The sequence below is a fragment of the Chiloscyllium plagiosum genome, chromosome 27 (assembly GCF_004010195.1).
Source record: "Chiloscyllium plagiosum isolate BGI_BamShark_2017 chromosome 27, ASM401019v2, whole genome shotgun sequence".
NCBI lineage: Eukaryota > Metazoa > Chordata > Chondrichthyes > Orectolobiformes > Hemiscylliidae > Chiloscyllium > Chiloscyllium plagiosum.
In genome coordinates, this window is record NC_057736.1 from 18328111 (window position 1) to 18340140 (window position 12030).

The 12030-nt window shown below is 42.3% G+C and overlaps 1 protein-coding gene across 3 annotated transcripts in view; it reads left to right on the forward strand.

Moving 5' to 3' along the window:
- The first annotated feature begins 6805 nt into the window (after positions 1-6805).
- tcea3 (transcription elongation factor A (SII), 3) overlaps positions 6806-12030 on the forward strand; it is a 26333-nt gene continuing 21108 nt past the window's right edge. The window contains exons 1-3 of one of the 3 annotated variants that reach the window (XM_043717579.1): positions 6806-6884; positions 6979-7060; positions 9127-9189. In XM_043717579.1, coding sequence (XP_043573514.1) covers positions 6992-7060; positions 9127-9189 — 132 coding nt within the window. In that variant the 5' untranslated portion in view covers positions 6806-6884; positions 6979-6991. Of the gene's footprint in view, positions 7061-9126; positions 9190-12030 lie in introns of all 3 variants that reach the window. The other 2 variants (XM_043717578.1, XM_043717580.1) reach the window with 2 other exon arrangements.

A 12030-nucleotide genomic window follows, 5' to 3' on the forward strand; every position in this document is an offset into this window, starting at 1 on the left:
GATTGTGGGAGGAAACCGGAGCACCCGGAGGAAACCCAGGCAGACATGGGGAGAACGTGCAAACTCCACGCAGTCAGTCGCCTGAGGCGGGAATTGAACCAGGGTCTCTGGCGCTGAGAGGCAACAGTGCTAACCACTGTGCCACCGTGCCGCCCACGGTGGCACATTAGAGAATACATTTGGCTCAGGCTTGGAGGGCCGAAGAGCCTGTTCCTGGCCTGTAAACATTCTTCGTTCTTTGTTTTTTGTTCTTTGTTAAGCTCTGCAAGGCCAATGTGGACATCAGGAGCAACTCACTAAATCTTTTAATTACATCCTACTATTGAGATGAGATTCTTGTGACCAGATTAACTGCACATCTTGTATCATTAATATGCAGCTCCCTATCCTTCCATTCACTGCGAGAAAATCAGGCATTGGAAAGACAGGGCATGGGCATCAAGAGATTTGGGCACACTCCATGGGTATCAGCCACATGTACCCCATGTCCATGGACAATATATGACGTGTCAGCATCCAAGAATCTTCATGGCACATCTCCAATCCACTTACAGGACAATTATGTGTATCAATGCTGCACCTTGGACTGCTCTTGCATCTTTCATTGTACCACTGAAGCAAGGAAATGCTGTGCTTTTAGGGACACACATCCACTTCAGTGGATAGGGCCAGGCTGTGTCTCTTGGCTGTTCGCATGCTTTCTTAGTGCACACTCACTTTGAGCCTAACCTCTGGATGCTCACAGCATCCCCGTGTTCCTTTCTCTTGCCTTTTGCACCTAGTGCCTTAGCCTGAGATGCCAGGCTTATAGTGCTGCTGTATTGCCGTGGCCTTTAGCACAGACACAAAGCCTGATTGTCATGGTTGTTAGCAGGCTTCAGTCAACTCAAAGGAGATAACAACATGAGCAATAAAAGCAGGAGAAGGCCATTCAGCCTTTCAAATCTGCCCTGTCTTTCAACAAGCTCATCTGGCTGATCTGTCTCAGGCGAGAGTGGGGTGCTGGAAAAGCACAGCAGGTCAGGCAGCATCCAAGGAACTCCTGCCCCTCGGACGCTGCCTGACCTGCTGTGCTTTTCCAGCACCACATTCTCAACTCTGATCTCCAGCATCTGCAGTCCTCACTTTCTCCTGATCTATCCCAGGCCTCAATTCTTCTTTTGTACCAGCTCAGCAGAGCCCTCAACTCCTTGACGGTGCAAAAATCTTCCTACCTTGACTTGAAATACTTCTAGTGATCTACTTCCACAACATCCTGGGGTAATGGATCTCAAACATTCAAACATCCTCTGGCAGAAGAAATTCTTTCTCATCTCAATTTTGAATAAATGTCCCCTTATTCTGTAACTGTGTCTCCTAGCTGCAGATTCCCTCACTACTGGAAACAACTCCTCAGCTTCCACTGTGTCAAACCCCCCTAAGAATTTTGTAGGAACTGTAATAATAAGATTACCCCATGTCCTTCTAAACTCTAATAGGTAAAGGCTTAACCAGTTTAGCCACTCTTGATCATTCTAAGCCCTTCATCCCATGGTTAGCTTAGTGAATCTCTTTTGAACTGTCTCCAATGTCAGCATATCCTCTCTTAAATACGGGAACTAAAACTGTAGACAGTTTTCCAGGTGCTGCCTCACCAACACCCTGTATAAATGTAATAAAACTTTCCCGATTCTAAACTCCAAACCCCTAGCGATAATGGACAAAATACCATTTAATTTTTAAATTATTTGCTGCATCTGCATGTTAACACTTTGTGTTTCATGCAGAACACCCAGATCCTTCTGCACTGCATTTCTTTTAGCATCTCTCCAGTTAAATAATCGTGTTTTGATTCTTCCTAACAAAGTGCATGACCTCTCATTTCCCTACAATGAACTCCATCAGTTTTTGCCCACTGACTCAAACTATACACAGTGCATATCCCTTTGTGGATTCTTTATGCTCCCACCACAACAGGGTGGTATGGTGGCTCAGTGGTTAGCACTGCTGCCTCATAGTGCCAGGGACCTGGGTTTGATTCCAACCTTGGGTGACCGTCTGTGTGAAGTTTGTACGTTCTGTGTGGGTTTGCTCCAGTTTCCTTCCACAGTCCAAAGATGTGTGGGTTAGGTGAATTGGCCATGCCAAATTGCCCATGGTATTTAGGGATGTGTAGGTTAGGTGCATTAGTTAGGATAAATATAGGGGAATGGATCTGGGTGGGTTACTCTTCAGAGGGTTGTTGAGCCAAATGGCCTGTTTCTATACTGTAGGCATTCTATGAACATACCCTCCCAACTATTTTGTATTGTCAGTAAATTTGGATAAATTATTCACTGCCCCATTCACTATCACTAATATAGATAATAAGTAATTGAGGGTTTAAGCCTGATCCTTCTGATACTCCATTAGTTAGATACTTTCAATTTGAAAAAGACACATTAATCCCAACTCTCTGTCTCCTCAGTATTAATCAATCCTCAAACAATTTAATGTTCCATTACCATGACCTCCGAACTTATGCAATAATATTTTAATGTGGCACCTCAGCAAATGCCTTCTGAAAGTTCAAATACACTACATGTACTGGTTCCCCTCTGTCATCTCTGACTTGTTATACTCTCAAAGATAGTCTTTGGTTGGGGTGTCTGGGAATTGTGTCAGTTTAGAAATAAGGTAGTTAATGGAGAAAGTATAGTAAAGAGAGGTGAGCAAACTTGCTTGGCCTCTTGAAGTGAAACCCTCCATGAAACTCAGCAAAACTGAGGAGGCAGTGGCCCAGTGATATTATCACTGGATTGTTAATCCAGAGATCCCAGGTAATGTTCTGGGGACCCAGGTTCAAATCCTGCCACAGCAGATGGTGTATTTTGAACTCAGTAAAATCTGGAATTAAATGTCTAATGATAACTGTGAGTCCATTATCAATTGTTGGGAAAAAAAACCATCTGGTTCACTAATGTCCTTTAGGGAAGGAAACTGCCATCCTTACCTACATGTGATCCAGACCCACAGCATATGGTTGACTCTCATCTGCTCTCTGGACAATTAGGGATGGGCAATAAATGCTGGCTTGGCCAGTGACACATTCATCCTCATGAATAAAAAAAAGCTGACATTTGGCCACAAAAACCCAAGATTTAGTCCCTAGTCTTAGACAGTGAGAAGTGAATTTTGCTGGTGAACAGCAAGAAGCCTACTTGCATGGATTTGCATGCCATTAGTATCAAACCTCTCCTCATTGATATGCGTTCTCCTATTCTCCCATACACTGGGGAGAAACTACACAGCAACAATTCCCAAAATAAAAATCAGAGCAGGTGCCTTATTGATACTTGTTCATTGCTTTCTCCTCCAGGTCTCCATCTTGCACAGCAATTGGCAACATCACAGGGTACAATCTATAAACAGTTACAACCACAGTTGCTGCCCCAGTCCACAGAGATTAGCATCGGACTCATAGCAGCTTTAATGTATCATCATGACAAATCTCTGATCCATTTGCAACACAGTTCTCCATTGCTTTGGTACACTTTGGGGCACACCAATGTTTTACACTGTACTGCTGCTGTCAAGGCACTTTGCAAGCACCACCTCATGGATTCGACCAATGTGCATTTTGGGGTCTTTGCTTGCTATCTTTGTGCTCACAGCATCCATGCCTTGCTTTTTGCAATATCCGTCCGCATTCAGAGTTTGAGGCCTTAAAGTACTTTTGTCTTGCCTTGCCTTGTCACATGGAGTAAAGTAGGGACATGATCAGTTAAACATGTGGTTGGGTGGAAATTTGGGAAATTCAAAGGTAATGGAGTTAGCAGGGAAGGCAAGGAAGAAGGAAAGGTTTGGAGGTGATCAGTGGGGGTAGGAAGTGGGAGGGTTCACCGAGATTGAGAGGCTGAGCCTGTTACCTATTGCATGAAGTACGGTCACCGTTGCCATTCATCCTCATCCAAATTGTAAATGTAGAATGGAAATGAAAATGGCTGCCATCAAATCTGGAGTGAGCAGAGTGAATGTTCCATTCTATGAAGGAACAGGTTCACTATCTTGTGATGTAAGGACCTTCAGATGGTAAAGGCATTAAACAAACCCCAACACTGTCCAGGTTAAATACATCTGTGATCACAAAATGCTGTTTTACACCTTTATACTGACTTACTGTGTGAACTAAAATCCTGGTCCTAAACTCTCTTGATTAATACAATTGACATTATGAATCAACCCAAGCAAGGGCATGAGTTGAGGTACAAAGAATGTTTTGCAGTCTGTAAAAATCACCTCAATTGTAAATCGTAGTAATCAGTTTCTAAGGTTGCATTGCTTGCACAAGGTGCAGGAGCTGTTCACTTCTCAACTTGGACTATAAAACTTACACACATTATCCTGGATGCAGGGCTGTCTTTCCAGGGTTCTGTTGAGGTTGGGGTGGGGGAGCGATCTTCACTATTTGCGCCACATGTAAAATCTCTACTGTTTGTGCACAGAAAAGCTTGAGCAAGTCATTTGAATCAAAGTGCAAAGTTCAAGTACAGGCATCTCACTGGTCTCCTTGTCTGGCGGGCTTCCAGGTGCCAATATTTGGAGGGCACTGTTGAAATTTTCTGCTGAATTATCCCATTACTGAGGTGCTGCTTTGTTTCTGATATTTCCTGCATAGGCTCATTGAAACTTTCTCAGTGGATTCAGGCACATAAACTGTGGCTGTCCCTGCCTCGTCTGCATCAAGATTTATACACAATTGGATAGGGAACCTCCAGCTGATGTGGAGTCATTCTCACTGCGGAGCTTGTAACCATAAGTGCCCTCACAATGTGCTGAAGACATGGGAGATCCACAGTTTCTCATTTTCCATGGAATTGATATGCAGATGAGAGCGGGGAAGTGATACTATGCTCTGTCCGAGGAGAAAGTTAGGATTCTGGGTGATGCTGTCCAGTGCATCAACAATTCAACATCTCTTTCCACTGGAGCCAACAATGGAGAATGGATGACCTCTCTAAATCAGGTTTCCATGCAGGTCATGTCTGGGACTTCATATTGGTCCCACCCAAAGAGGATGCGACTTGATCCTTGGAATCTCTACTTCAAAAAAATGGGGGAACGCACCAAGGCTATGGAATGGATGATAGGAGTCTGTGAGAGCCACAGCATTGAGATGAAGAAAATGTACTTCAGATGGATTAGCATCATCAGTATCTGACAGCACAACAGTCTTTTTGGATAAGATATTAAACTAAGGCCATATCTGCCCACTCAGGTGGATGTTAAAGCACTGTTTGAAACAGAGAAGTAGTGTTCTGCCTGCTGTGTCCTGGCCATTTAGCCCTCAAACCAACATCACCAAAATAGATGTTGTGACCATTATTCCTGTGCTGTCTGTGGGAGTTGCTGTAAGCCAATTGTCTGCTGTGTTTCCAACATTAGAACAAGTGACTACACTTTGGTGACAGCTGTGTAATATATAAAATACATATTTTCAGTTTGGATTTTAAATTAGTGGCAAGTGAGTGTTGGATTATATTTGAGGAGGGATTTAAAAATTAATTAAGGATGCATGAGTGATCAGTAAATTGGCGGGTGGATCTACTTTTCCCAGAAGATTAGAAAAGCAGAATATTATTGAAATGGAGAGAGGCTGCAGTATGAGGGAGATAGGTGTACGAGTTCATGAATATAAAAAAGTCAGTGTACAAGAGAATGCCTTCATTAGAGGGAGGATGGAGTATAAAAGGCAGGGAGGTCTTGCTACAATTATACAGAATATGGTGAGACCATGTACAGTTTGTGTACAATACTGTGTACAGTTTTGGTCTCATTAACTTGAATGATTCCTGGGATGAAGGGATTGTCTTGCAAGGAAGGGTTGAGCAGTTTGGTCCTTTGCTCATTACAGTTTAAAGAATTTAAAACTAAAATATTCTGTCTAAGCTTAACAGGACAGATTATGATAAGGTGTTTGTTGTGTCCCTACCCATGGACCAAGAAGCCTGGGTTCCAGTTCCACCCCAGAGGTGTATAATAACATCTCTGAACAGATTTATTAGGAGAAATAAGTTAATAAAAAATACAGTGGACACCAAGATATGGTTTTCTCCCAGCTGTGTCATGGTCTCTCAAACCAACATCACCAAAGTAGATATTGTGGTCATTATCCCTGTGCTGTCTGTGCGTATTACTGGGTGCCAATTGTTTGTTGTGTTTCCAACTTTAGAACAGTGACTACACTTTGTGATGAAAGATGTGTGATATATAGTAGATTTTAAATTAGTGGCACATGGATGTTGGTTTATTTTTGACAAGGGTTTGAAAATTAATTCAGGATGCTGAATGGCCTTTTTCTGCTCTTATTTCTCATGTTTTACTTTGATTTCCATTTAATTGTTTAACAGGGTGTCCTCCACTACAGGAGCTTTGTCTGTTCAACTGGGTATTTGTTGATCAGCTAAGAACGCCACGGAAACACATTTTGTGGTTGTTCTCTGTCCCTTTATATCTCAAATTCTGCAATCTTAAATCTACAAGTTCAGGTTTCTTGTGTCACAGCAATAGTGTACCGAGACAGAGGAGCCAGGTTCAAGTCCCGCCTGCTCCACATGTTGTAGTAACACCTCTAGACAGGTTGATCTAGAAAATATCAACATGTACAAATTCCGTCAGATTTCAAAACAATCTTGACTTGTGTCTGCCCTCAAACCAAAACTATATTCACAAAAATAAAGCCAGCTCTTTTGTTTAAGGGCTGCTCCCTTTACGACCTTGTACCGGTAACAGCCCTTCGCCAGTTATTCTGGGTATGGCTGGATATGTGGAAGTTTGACAGCACTTTTTTTGTGTGCTTGGGAACTGATACAGCGCCGAGCGATGGGACACGCCTCTTTCTGCCCGAGAGCTCACCATTAGCCCGGGTGACTTTTTTTTCCAAAAAAATGTTTAGTTTTGATTTCGATCTTTCGAATGTAGTGATTGTAATGTAATTGTGCATTTTGCGGATTTATGCAGGAGAGAGAGCACCATGGGAAGAGAGGAAAACCTCATCAGAATTGCCAAAAAGCTGGATAAGATGGTATCGAGGAAGAGTATGGTAAGGTTAATGAGCTCGAAGGAGACAGTGTGAAATTGATCAGAAGTTGCTGCGCTCCGCATCGGGACAGTTGGTTTCTCAAGTTTGAAAACAGATTTGCACTTTAGTTAAAATCTCAAAGTCACTTTTGAGTGTCCAGGAGCAGTTTTCTCGACGTGCCTGAGCTGGGGTGAAAGTCTCCACAACTTATTTACAGAAGCTAGCTCCATTTGTCGAGCAGGTGGTCTGGTTGGAACCGCAGTCTCCCACGTTACCGAGCAATGGGATCGCCCTGTGCTCTCTGGCCAATTAATGCCCCCCCCCATGTCTTAAAACGAAACGCCACATTCTAGCCTTGGACTTTCTTTTTAAAGAAACGTAAACGAAACTGAGAAGCACCACGGTTCGCCAAATGTGCAAACGCCGCCTTGTGACCGAGCCAGGGATATTTTAAAACCTGAATGCCCTTCACTTGCCTGTTCTTACCTTTCGCCTCCCCTTCCATCTCCTCCCCTGTCCACCTGCCCTCTTCTTCACTCCTATTGGCCCCACACCCTCTCCTTGCTTTCCAAACCTCCTCGGACTGTGATGATATGCACTGTATGATTCAACATGGAATTAGATGCACAAATTAAAGATGTTGCCAGGGTTTGAGTTTGAACAGGTTGGGGCTGTTTTCCCTGGAGTGTCAGAGGCAGAGGGGTGACCTTATAGAGGTTTACAAAATCATGAAGGGCATGGATAGGGTAAATAGACAAGGCCTTTTCCCTGGGGTGGACGAGTCCAGAACTAGAGGGTATAGGTTTATGGTGAGAGGGGAAAGATATAAAACAGACCTAAGGAGCAATCTTTTCACACAGAGGGGGATGTGTGTATTGAATAAATTGCCAGAGGAAGTGGTGGAGGTGAGTACAATTACAACATTTAAAAGGCATCTGGATGTGTATATGAAAGGGAAAGGTTTAGAGGGATATGGGCCAAATGCTGTCAAATGAGACTAGATTCATTTAGGATATCTGGTTGGCATGGACGAGTTGGTCTGAATGGTCTATTTCCGTGCTGTATGACTCTAAGCAATATTAACAGGATTGGGCATGGAATTGATTAGCCCTTTCCAAAGCTCATCATAGACAGAATGAGCTGAATAGCTTGCTTCAATGCAGTATGACTTTGGAATCCAAGCAGGTTGCACTGTGGTGGGAAGAACAAGGCTTGTAAAATAGTAGGTTGGAATGTGGAGCCCTATAAGACACACTTTTAAGGGTTCAATGCATCCCTCTGGATAGGCTGAGACCTTTTCCTTACTGGAGAGGTTTATAAAATCATGAGGAAGATGAATGGCAGATGCCTTTTCCCTACGTTGGGGAATTTCAAGACTTGAGGTCATATTTTTAAGGTGAGAGAAGAACAGTTCAAAGAAGACATAAGGGACATTTTTTTTACACAGAGTGTGGTTCATGTGTGGAATGAACTTCCAGAGGAAATGGTGGATGAGGGTACAACAACATTTGAAAGGCATTTCAGTAAGTACATAAATAAGAAATGTTTGAAGGGATATTGGTCAGGTGCAGGCAGGTGGGACTAATTTAGTTTGGGATTATGGTCAGCATGGACTGTTTCCATGCAGTATGACTTTACGATTCTCCATTGTGTGCTTTCCAATAGGAGTGGCATGATGGTTAGCATTGCTGCCTCACAGCCCTAGGAACCCGGGTTTGATTCCAGCCTCCAGTGACCGTGTGGAGTTTGCATTTTCTCCCCGCGTCTGCGTGGATTTCCTTCCACAATGCAAAGATATGCAGGTTAGATACATTGCCCATAGTGTTCAGGGAAGTGTAGATTAGGTGCATTGGTCAGAGGTAAGTATAGGATAATAGATAGGGGAATAGGTCTGTGTGGATCACTCTTTAGTGGGTCAGTGTGGACTTGTTGGGCCAAAGGCCTGTTTCCACACTGTAGAGATTCTGGGAAAGAAAATCTTGCAGATGTTCAACATTGACAGCCAATGAACAGTTGTACTCATTAAAAAAAGATCAAAGGCTGCCAGAATTTCATAATGAAAGATCATTTCAATTTTGTTTGAATAGGATGGTGCTCTGGATCTGCTCCAGGAACTGCGAGGTGTAAAGATGACTCTAAAGTTGTTGCAGGTAACTTAATGATACAAACACTACCAAATGGCCATTTCCCTCTGTTTCTGTGGGAGGTGCCCTGGGATGACTGCAGTAATCACCGAAATCCCTTCCTGCCTCAACTCATCCACTTTTGAAACTGTCTTATTGTATATTGCTGCTTCCACAACTATTTTGTTTTTCACTTGGCTGACCTCCCATTGTGTCTTCTGTAATCTTGATCTGGTTTAAAATAAAATCTCTGTTGTCCAGATGTTAACTTATACCAAGTCCTGCTCACCCATCATCCCTCAGCTCACTGACCTACATTAACTCTTGGATCAGCAAAACCTCAATTTTAAAATTCTCATCCTTATTTGATAATGCCCCTCATCATCCCCCCACCATCATTTGATCGATTCGCTGCCTCTCTATTTCTGTAACCTGGATTCCCTCCCTAAATCTTGCTGTATCTCCCTTTCTTTTCTCTTTTTAAGTTGTGCCTTAAGGATTTTTGGCTTTCTGTTCTAATTATCTTAATCGATTTGGTGTTCAATTCTGTCCTATAATGTTCCTGTAATTTGCCCTAGGATGTTTGTATTACCTCAAAAATGCAAGTTCCTGTTTAAAGGTACTTTTGTGGATGTAGCTACGTCTTTCCTTGTGGCTCAGTGACTCAAGACTGTTGAGTTTGGAATTGAAATCATGTGGACACCAGGATGTTTCCAGGTGTAGTTCCTGGAATGGCAGTAGGAGGTGCTGTGTTCATCTCGATGCCCTGGGCTGTGGAGAACAAGTCGAAGCACTGACCTTGATTCTGATTCTAATCCAATGCTGGGAGTTGTGTGCTCTGACCTGGTGCTGAAGGATGTATGGCTTTCAGAGGCAGACAAGATCAGAGCACTCCCCGAGAGTGTAATGGATGGCAGAAAGCTTCCCTATTTTAATCTCCCCAGACAGCACACCGGGGGCAAGACATTGCCATGATCTATTTCTCCAGCTCTCTATTGCCATCACATTCAATAAAATGTGCTGACAGATACAGGCCATTTGGCCTGCCAGTCTGTGCTGTTGTTCAGATTCGATAGGAGTCTCACTCTATCCCATCTATCTCACTTCAGTACTTCACCATGTTTTTGTATCCCAACTTTCTCTGCTATACTCATCTAACTTCCTTTTTGAAGGGAAATAGATGTTGGATAATGAAAAAAAATGGTTTGGCACATGTTACTGCCAGCCACGTGGATTTGAACATGGCTTCACAGGTTGGCAATGTCAAACATAAGGTTGTGGTAAAATGTTTATATTAGTCTCAACACCACACTCTGCAGTGTCCAATTGCTTTAATGATAAAGATAAACTGTTCTAAAATGCAGTACACAAGTGAGAGTTGGATTCCTGGCTAAATTGCGAATGAGGAAATATTCAAATTCAGTATTCAAATATTGGACTTGAGTATTGTTTAAAAAAAAGACATATTTTATCTTGCACTTGTTTTTTCTTGTGAATTGTCTGGATGAGCTGCTTTTCCGACATTGTTCATATTGTATATAATGCTTTCCATATTGTCATGGGGACCCTCAATGCTGTTTCATGCTAAACACTTGTTTTAAATTCATATACCTGTGCAATCGTAAAAATTTACAACAAGGGAGAAGGCGATTCAGCTGATTGTGTTCATGTCAGCTGACAAGTAACCATCTAGTTTGTAATCACGGTTAAATATACAAAAATCCTAGGTATACTTAGATTAAAAACACAACAGGTATTATAACTGCAGACTTAACTCAGTTCTAGCTATACCTATAACTGACCTCTTTCCTTCCTGGCTCCTCCTTACCAAAATCTCATTTATTCCACATAAACTGATCTTTTGTTGCTTGGGTTAAATTTATCGATCACACCTTGATTTGTTGTTAGAGGTTTGGCTGACACCAGTGAATCTTCTGGATTTGGGAAGTATGGACTGTGTGGGAGAGAAACATGAACATCGAGTATACAATAATGCTAAATAACATGAAGTGTGTAAAGCTGGAAACAGTTAAGCAGTTGAGCTCTTGGACAGGCTCCCATTCCATATTGCTAACATGTGTTCAGTTCCCACTTGGAAGTTGCAGAACTTTCAATTCCAGCAAAACCTGATCTGATAAACACATTTTTATTTTGTTGGCTGTAATGTTTCTGAAGTGAAATAAATTTAGATGTTAATCCTCTAATAACCACTCATTCACAACTCAACGTAGTGAGAAATCTCTTTAGCAGCCAGTAATAACTATCGTAGGAATTGGTAAGATTCACAAAAGGTGCAGAGAAGCTGCATTTGTGAGGTTGAGAGTAAAGTTAGTTATTTCTGGTGCAGTGCAGTGTAATTTTTAACCAGAGTTCCCATTAGTTGACCTGAGCTCAGACAGGATACAAACAAAATGTTAACCTTTCCAGCGTTGGTTCTTGATGAATGTATTTCTAACTCTCTTTCCCCCACCAATGGCTATTCTTAAAAAACTTTAAATTGCAAAATGTGAAGAGTTGATGCAGGGACGAAATTGAATTGGCAGAGATTAGTATTGAGAATAGAATGCTGCTGGCCAAAAGCTTTATTGACTTGGCTCAGTAAAGACTAAAACCATAGATGAAAGGAATGCAGCCAAATTAAAATGATTCTCTGTTTGTAAAATCTGCACCACATTCTCAATACCAGAAACATGTACCAGTGATAGGTAAGGTGCACCCGGGAGGTGATGGCCTAGTGATACTATTGTTGAACTGTTAATCCAGAGACCTGAGTAATGTTCTGGGGACCTGGCTTTGAGATGAATTTGCTGAAAATGTGTTGCTGGAAAAGCGCAGCAGGTCAGGCAGCATCCAAGGAACAGGAGAATC